The sequence below is a fragment of the Priapulus caudatus genome, unplaced genomic scaffold (genome assembly GCF_000485595.1).
Source record: "Priapulus caudatus unplaced genomic scaffold, Priapulus_caudatus-5.0.1 Scaffold511, whole genome shotgun sequence".
Classification (NCBI taxonomy): domain Eukaryota; kingdom Metazoa; phylum Priapulida; class Priapulimorpha; order Priapulimorphida; family Priapulidae; genus Priapulus; species Priapulus caudatus.
Genome location: NW_014577572.1, coordinates 38,431 through 48,034, shown reverse-complemented (window position 1 = coordinate 48,034; position 9,604 = coordinate 38,431). Strand labels below are relative to the sequence as shown.

General features: G+C 38.3%; 1 protein-coding gene across 1 annotated transcript in view; it reads right to left on the bottom strand.

The window, feature by feature from the left end:
- Positions 1-532: 532 nt before the first annotated feature.
- Positions 533-9,604, bottom strand: part of LOC106811171 (golgin subfamily A member 7-like) — a 23,022-nt gene continuing 13,950 nt past the window's right edge. Inside the window, exons 2-5 of the mRNA XM_014814716.1 lie at positions 7,181-7,291; positions 5,858-6,010; positions 5,537-5,638; positions 533-4,724 (exon numbers count right to left, since the gene is read on the bottom strand). Of these exons, the coding sequence (XP_014670202.1) occupies positions 4,680-4,724; positions 5,537-5,638; positions 5,858-6,010; positions 7,181-7,291 (411 nt within the window). The 3' untranslated portion in view covers positions 533-4,679. The remainder of the gene's footprint in view (positions 4,725-5,536; positions 5,639-5,857; positions 6,011-7,180; positions 7,292-9,604) is intronic.

Genomic DNA, 9,604 nt, shown 5'->3' with positions numbered 1-9,604 from the left:
ATATTATATAGAGAGAGATTGACATAGACAGAAAGATAGATAGAGGGAGATAGGGGGAGAGACCTGTGAAGGATCAGTAGATCTATAACACAGGAAGTTTGGTTTTGGTTTTCCTATTTCCCATTTAAATTTAAATTGATTTGTTTTTCAAGTAGTCCATTTTAATTGCAAAAAAAAGCTGAAAACGAGTGTTGTGCTAGCCTGTATCTAAAACAAAACAAACACTGACACAGATAAGGTCAGTTGGTTATCTTGGTGTTAGTGATAGATATAAGGCTGTTCATGTGAACTTATTTTTACGGGTTATTTGTTTTGTTTGTTACGAGTACGTTATGTGGCATGGTTTACTCGGCAGATGCCACGAAATCTAATCTCACATGTATACTAACGTAACGCAGGCCAATTTTTTGCAGATAAAACTCAGATATTGAAATAAAGCCTGGATTACAGTGACGTTGCATGTGAATTGTCTCTCTTTGACAGAGAGGGGGAGGGTGAACGATGGTTATCATTAAATAACTAAACATAAAACTTGGTCGTAATATCAGCCATTTATTGACAAAGTCAAATTGGAGGGGGTGGGAGCGTACATAATATAAATGGTTTCGAGTCGGTATAATTATGGAATTGATGTATGGTGTAGCATTGTAAATAAAGGTTATACATATCCATTGACTATCTTTCTTCTTTGACTATTCTACTGTTTAGTAGTTCTGAAAAGGGTATACTGCTAACGTATAAAAAATACAGATCTAGATTTAGGCTCGTGAGACGGCACGATAGGGCAGCCTGGTCAAATAATAACATTGATTGCCTATCTTGCTATTGACCCTCTTTATTTAATTAATAATATGCACTATACAGCCATCGTTCAATCAGAAAGTGTCAGCAAGAGAGCCATCGTGTGGCCTTGTTTCTCACCGATTCCAGGATGTGATGGGCGTTTATAGTAACGGTAGCTATGCAACATTGAGCATAATGAAGATTACTATCACCCATACCGTAACTCGTTCATAGCTGTTTTGGTTATTATTAGCTACTCTACGTTGGGGTTGCACCACAGGTATTTGGTCTGTCACAGACGCATGTAGAGCAAATTTGCACCAAGAAGTGCACTGACCCCACTGTAATCAATGCTGGGGCAATGTTATGCAACTTCCCCCTAAAGCCCACGACTATAAGAAACAAGATAGATAGATTGTACGTCTTTGTATTGTTGGTATAATTAGCACTGTTTATGTATATATAGAATTGTAATATTTTGTATAATAAGCACATCTATATGTGCATTTACATCTATAATATATAGTCACACTCCCACATGCAAAAAATACAAAGTAAAATAGTAGACAAATTAAAATGATACAGCACTGATAAATAAGTTCTGTCATATAATGAGATATCTGTCAACCATGTTACGCTGGTTGTATGTTCCCAGTTGAATCACTTATACATATTAACAGCAAAGTTATATTGACAATTATCATTAATATCAAAATCCCTTAATTAAATAAAACCATACAATTTTACAATTACAGTGTAGCACATATTTCCAATTCCAAGTCGTACTATACTCCACCCACTATAATTACATAAATGCGACTTAAAAAGGTTCACAAAGCAACTATAGGTCTATATATTTTCTTACTGAGTACACGTGACATCTATTTGCACATATATCAATGTTTATAAGTAGATAAAACTACTGAACAAGGCACAAAAATAATTCCCAGAAAAGGCCGAGGCTCTGAGCGGCAATTAACATACAGGATTGACTTTAAAGTTTTGTGTAAAAATGCTCTCTAACTGAGAGTGAAGCATAGTAACGTAGGCCATGTAATATTGTAATCACTTTTGATTCATTCTTATGCATCTCACAACTTATGTTAATAAAGCGTTTTTCTGATAGCATATCAACTGAAGAGAAACAACTTAAGGCTTCGGACAAACTTATTTCTATATCAACGAAAGAGAAACTCGTAATATATATGCTTTTTGCAAAGTCACATTTCCAGTAAAAACAGATAACATACACGTTATATGCGATCTATTTCTGCCACTGACCATTCAATAAAGCACTAATTTTTTGTGATATATGCCCATTATACACACTGCATGACAACAAATTCACACCAGATCGATTAAACGTTTTTGACCAACTTGGCTCTTGCACGTGACTTTCTCTATAGATAACTTGCATGACAAAATTCGACAGTCAATTCAAAAACATTAAAGGATTACTTACTTGTAGACTTGTAGTGTTTATATGACATAAGTGACTTGAATTGCCCATATGACATTTAGATGTAAAATAGTACATACACAGCAATGAATAAGCAGAAATAAAATTATGGTGCTTTAGCACGGTCACTGGATCATCACTATACCTACTAGGAAGATTTTGATAAGCAAGGTGAAGCAAGATCATTTTTTACCATCTGTCATTTACAGTAATTAGATGAACATATCTGTACAATCTTTACAGTATCTTGTTATAGATAAACGTTCAAAGTACTGCCCCCTGCATTACGATAACCAGAATTACGGAGAAAAAGAATGAGAAGGTTTTTGTACAGTAATCTACTTAGTTTCCATCAAAAGTCCGGTCGGGTGGATTAGCTTTTAACGTGCCAGTTTTAGCTCGAGAACTTAACCGGAATATGCTAAATCCGAGTCACTTTGGTGTATTATCTGTATTTTACATTACAAGCAAGCAAATATCAATGCCTCTGAGCTCTCTCTCCTTCGCATTTAATTCGTATTTACCCAACTCACCTACACCACACTCAATTTCGCTTAGGGTAATTAAGTTGAATTCATTATCTTTTGTGTCCAAATCTCATTTTCATGCAGTTGCTCTTATATTACTTTTTTTGGTCAAAGAAATTTCCGTAGAAATGCATCTCCAATTACATCATGGCATTCAATCGGAAAACGTGATTCACATTACAGAAATTCTGGTTAGACACGTGTCTTGTAGAACGCAAGAATTCCGTAACACTGTATGCTTTTACAGTTTGTATGCTGACCGAAACCTGACCTTTTACTTTAGCTCCTTTAAACGAAAGTAAACGTTTATCCATTATCATTATTACCCATCAGTTTATTCAACTTATTCGTGTATATTTACATGAAAGTAGCGGTACTTAATAAATAATGGCCAGTCGTGCTAACAGCAGTAGGTATCTAGCCTCTCCTCTGTCTCTACATATCACTCATCATTCATCATTCACCTTACACCTTACACCACCTGGTTCACGGATATACTTCACGCTGGTTAATGGACATAACTGCCTTCAATCAAAACGTTGTGGTTCTCGCAAGACTAGGGCAAACGTAGATGTGATGCAGGAAAGTATTAGGAGTGCCTTTTAAACAATTACATTTCCGTCAAACAGACATATACAATTGCACGCACCAGCGTTATTTCTGTTATGAGGACTCGCAGATCTGCAATAGGACCACACTGATCAGCAGTGATCATCTGCAAAGTCTTGTCTCTGTCATGCTGAATTTTACACTCGACTTATTTTGGTGTGAATTTTGTTTAAACACATACATTTTGTTTTTAAAAGTTGGGAGAACGTTAACAAAAAAACCTAATAATGTGTTATGGAAATCATGCATGACTTGGGCTACTCATTCAGCATGAAGAGAAATGAATCATTACTTCTTAATTATAATAATAATTTTGAACTCAAGCACAGTGTGAAGCAAGAGTTAATGTTACTAAAGTTCAATATTTATCACTTTAAAATGGGGTGTAAATTAAATGCAATATTATGGCAATGTTAACCAGCCTTCGTTCTCTAACTCCACTTCTTTGAGCTTTGATAACCTACCAACTGTTGACACACGACTGCCACGTCCCCGCCCACACAACCACACATAGTAAAGCAAACATTAAAACCAGGATTTTGCTAGACACACTCCCATCACAAAACTCTAGTGGTCAATAAGTCAGTGCTGCGCATGTTTTAGCCAGTATAAAAATCCTGCTAAAGCACGCCGAATAGCTGTAGCCGTCATGACAGTAGTGAAACATATATTGCGTTTATGAGGATCGTTTAGAATGAGATGTAATTTAATAAATGGGATTCCAGTTCAAACAAACTGGATAATCAGGCAGATATTTTGGAAGAGCCCTTTAAGAGTAATAGTTTAATTATGTACACAATTTATATAATAGCTGATAATATTAATCCTGCCCACAGACAACAGAATTCCTCTTCAGTTCTGCATTCAGAATTTGGGGTGAGAAAAGACACATGTCATCATACTGTAACATACTAGACACCACATGTTTTATATCTACAGATGTACACGTATAGAGTATTCTGTACATTGTCCAGTCATAGAACCCACGTGTCATTTATATTTTCACAGCACTGCACAAGAAGGACTTCTCTTCACACCTTTTACATAGCAACATATAATTTGTACAAGCAGCCGTATGGATTAAAAATTGCGCGTAGATACAAATCGAGACACTATAACTATTATACTCTACACACGCTCCCTCGCTGATTACCTGACTTAATGGTGTGAGTGTAATAAAAGTAGTGGCTTGATGGTACGTGTTCTAGTCTACGACAGAGCGCATTCTCCCAGTCTCACGCAGCCGATGCTTTAAAATACTGTAGATTCTCACAACAACTGAACTCATCTATACCTTCAGGTCAAGACTTCATGCCAGATGTATCGTGAAGAATGCAGATCTCCACCTGGTGAACGATTAGTTAAGTTCATATACATGATATCATGATCCTTGAAGATACTGCAAACACAAAATCATGACGACTGCTAGCATTCAGTGGTAATTATTACTGTAAATGAATCAATGTTATTTCTAGTGTATTTGAAACAAGCTATTTGAAACCAATAACAATTTTTTATTAACTAGACTGGATACACATTGAAGTGAAGGCATACTATATACTAAAGCCCATTTCAATGAAGGCATTACAATTCTCCCTATCACACTCCACACACTCAGTCTAGTCTCTGACACAAAGATATGCTGACTTTACAAAGTGTCCAAACTCACAGTATTAGGGGATGCATCACAGGAAGGGATAATCTGATCATCTGTCAGAAACATCTCTAAACTTGTTACAACATTATAAGTCTAGGATGTCACAACTCTTACACCTGAAGTGTCGTGCAAATGTTGTGACAACCTAGTTTAACTCCCTATTATCTCACTTTCCTCCCCATCAACCAGTCATAACTACTTGTGATGCCTCTAACACATGGTCCCATGCCAGCAGGATTTCTTTGAAGCTTAATTTGAAGCACTAACACACTAGCATGATGTTAAAGCAAATAGCAATGCAAGGTGCTGCTGCATTTGAAAAAATAAACTATACAGAGTAATTTTAACAGTGGTAATTATATTCCACCATTTATCGCACACATTTTGCTCATTACGAGTGCGATTGAATATTTTGTTTTTCAAATACTAGTGCTTGTGCAGTTGACTATGATACGCCATCATGTATGGTTGGCACATAAATAATTCTGAACAGAAGGATACAACTCGTAGTCCTCTCTCAATGGGATCAACTATCATCAACCCTCTTGGCAAGTATACGGATTTATTTTGCTCTTGAATGTATCTGGCAATGCTCTTCAAACACTGGGTTAAAAAAAGAAGAAGAACCAGCAATCAAAACAATATAAAATTAGATTAAAACAAGTACCCACACACACACCCACCCACACACACCCAGGATTGACCGTGAATAATTTGAATTGCACGGAATATCAATTAAATATACAGGGTTCTCTTTACAAATCTTAGGACATAAAACGTATGTAAATTATAATTGCCCAATATCTCTGTAGTGCATTTTACCTTTTCATAATGTGTGTCCATACACAAATAGATGACGTATGCTGTCAAGCAAGCTAAGCACCCTTCACAGTATGTTCTAGAGGCCCGTCGCTCTGCTTCATAATATTTAGAGTTTAACGTGTTCATAGTCTGCTCAAACACAGACGGTTCGACCTGCAAAAACATATACATACTCGTGATATTATCATCGATAGAAATAATGAGACACCGGCTATGCGCGCACCTGCCGCTATCGGCGCTCATCGTCAACTCGGTTACTCAGCAACCCGCAAGAAGTCAGGTCCCTTAGTGCAAAATATCGGCCGAATCGTTACAGGAGTGACAAAAGTCTCAAACTTGGCACAGTTGTAGGTTATGGCAGTACTATAATTATTAGAGGGGGTGTCCAATGCAGATATTCCTTAGAAGTGAATTACAGATGATTAAATGTTCGAACCACCCGACTCCGAACCCCCCAACCGCGCCCGTATCTAGAATTTTAGAAAATATAACTCAAATCGTTCGCGAGATATTAGAGTTAGTACGTTATCCTACGGGCCATAGCCGCGCGTATATATATGCCTATGAGCGATACCGTGCGTATATTTTTGGTAATTAATTAAACTATTCGTGATTCAATAAACTCAAAATTCACGGGGATTATAGCTAAGCCATGTGTTTATATGTATCTAGATTTCTAGAAATGTAGCTCAATTCGTTCGCGAGATATGAGAGTACAATACACTTTCATGCCGCCTATAGCGCAATATTTAGCGTATGCGTGGGGGGAGGGGGTTAATTAACAACTGTATACAATGCGCCAGTACAGGCGGGCGCGGTTCGAACATTTAATCATCTGTAATTCATTTCTAAGGAATATCTACATTAGGCACCCCCTCTATTATTTATAGTACTGCCATAGGCTACAACTGTGCCAAGTTTGATGCTTTTGTCAGCTCTGTAACGATCATGAAGCTAAGGGACCTGACTAAAGTGTTTACAATCACAATTGCATTGAATAACCGAGTTGACGATCAGCTCTGCGCTGCGGATTACCCCATTATAGCAAAAAAGATGAGCACCAGATAAATGTACTTAATAAATGTCACACGATTAAACAAAATTTAAGCACAACTGTTGTAATAAAGTGCAAGAAGTTACTAAATTTTCCAGGAAAGCCACTGCCGTCTCCCTTCTTGCTTTTACGGATATATAACAAGTAGATAAGATGATCCCATCCTCCAAATTCCGTCATCTCCAAATAGTCAACAGGAAAACACCAATGATTGCACTTACACATTAATGTCTTACACACATGAGTACATTATAAAATACACTACCTACCTTCCCTTCCAATTCTGGTGGAAATTTATTTTGAAAGCGACAAAATGTTCCTTCTGAGTAATCTCTCTGGATAAATACTTTTGCACAGCATGTCCGAGGAACTCGGTCAACCTAATGTCCATACAGTAACAAAAGGGAAATATTAGTGTAATTACAAACATAGGACAGTGACAACAACTATCGATAGATGTATATATACACGTCAAGTTATCAACTTGGTTTAGTAATTTTACAACACTATATTGCTAAATTATCACAATAGAATATCATTGACACATCTACAGGGTGCGAAATTAACGTGAGTCTGGAGTCAAATACTCCCTGATTTACTGTCGGACTCCCTGATTTGACATATGCAGGAGTCCGTGTGACTCCCTGAAAATTCTGCCATACTAACTAATTCGTTCTCGACAGAGCACGGCCTCGCGGAATTACCGTATTTTTTCAGCTAATGTCCAAAGAAAATTTGGCAGATATGCAACCGCATGAATCTTCAAAATAAGCACATGCGTTTTTGTTAATATCTTTAATTTTGAACTTCAGACTGCAGACTTCCTCATTTTGCTGTAGACTCCCTCTTTTTGAGGACAGAGAGTCCGTTGGACTCCCTTGTTCAAAAGTTAATTTCTACCCCTGCATCTACACCATAAACATGCTATGGGATTCACTTTGGGCACCAGTTAACTCAACCCACCGCCAACTCGGCTCGCATTGTGGTGAGTTTACCCTCCCGGAGGTCGGCCAGCTCGGCTCATAGGTCGAGATGACCCACCTGGAGATTGGGCAGCTCGTCTCACCGGCTAACCCCCCCAAGTGCCTGTGACTTTTAAGACTGAGTGAGTCACTGACGCTCATAGGGTCTATGTCCCCCAGGGTACTGCCGGAACGTACCCTGGTACTATCTAATATGGTTAGGGTTAGGGAGTAGGCGTAGGCGTAGGCGACTCCCTAGACTCGTTAGTGGAGTAGGCGAGGTACGGTCCGCATATTAGATAGTACCAGGGTACGTTCCGGCATAGCTCTAGTACTATAGCCCGCGTACAGTGACTGCCGCAGGGCTATAGAACATTTTCGGCTAGATTTCGCAACTGCAACCTGTTACCACCTGTTACCACGAAAAATGGATCGCAAAATGCAAAATGATCGGGCTTTTTAACACTTATTTATCTACATGGACATCTCACCTATCTTTTTGAACACTTTCCACAACTTTACACTGGTCATGTACAGATGTATTTATCCATTTATTCCTCAAAGTGCTAGCACTACTTGCGTTTCGTTTTGAAATGCTTTTGTGTACACGCGTGACGTCACCCGAAATGTAGACAAAACACATGGGCAGCTATGATTCAGCCTAGTACATTTCGGGTGACGTCACGCGTGTACTGCGCTTCTCCACCGGGAGCACGTAGAAAGCAGGAGCTGAATACAGAGGACTAGGCCTGAGTTCGGAAATATATCCTGAGGTATCCTGAGGTACACAAAAGCATTTCAAAACAAAATGCAAGTAGTGATAGCACTTTGTGGAATAAATGGATAAATACATGGTGTAAAGTTGTGGAAAATGTTCAAAAAGATAGGTGAGATGTCCATGTAAATAAATAAGTGTTAAAAAGCCCGATCATTTTGCGTTTTGCGATCCATTTTTCGTGGTAACAGGTTGCAGTTGCGAAATCTAGCCGAAAATGTTCTATAGCCCTGCGGCAGTTAATGAACGCGGGCTATTGTACTAGAGCTAGTTCAGGCAGTACCCTGGGGGACATAGACTCTCTCAGCCACAGGCACTTGAAGCGTTTCAATAAAATATAATGCTAAATAAATACAAAATCTATATACTACCAAATTCTTAATGTTTCTATACTCTCTTTCACCTAGTATTATTGCCAACAGTTTCCTGTAAATTCTGTCCAAATCCTATGTACAACATACGCTGCCAGCGGCCATTGCTCTCGCGGCTGCACTGTGCACACTTACACTTATAATATATATAGCAGGTAGGAAAGCGGGATCCCTAAATTCGCTCGACGCTCGCTAGATAGATTTTACGCCTTCACAGCACGAACACACATCCAACAGCTTCCATCTTTGTTTCCATTTGTTTCCATTTCTTTGTTTTTTAAAGAAATTGGTGCATTCTGAGAGCATCTGAGCAGTAATTTTGATGTCTAGAATGCAAAAATTTATCAGATCCGGTCCCCCGGACGCCTACGGACCCCTCTTTGCCCATTTCTAGGTTTTTATAACGAATTTACATATATATAAGTAAATCTTTATCAGAAAAACTAACGCTAAACAAGATTTTTTTATGAAGACAATATAAGAGAAGTGTGTGTGTGTGTGTGTGTGTGTGTGTGTGTGTGTGTGTGTGTGTGTGTGTGCGCACGTGCGTGTGTGTATGCTTTTTTCCCTTTTTTGTGGTAAAAA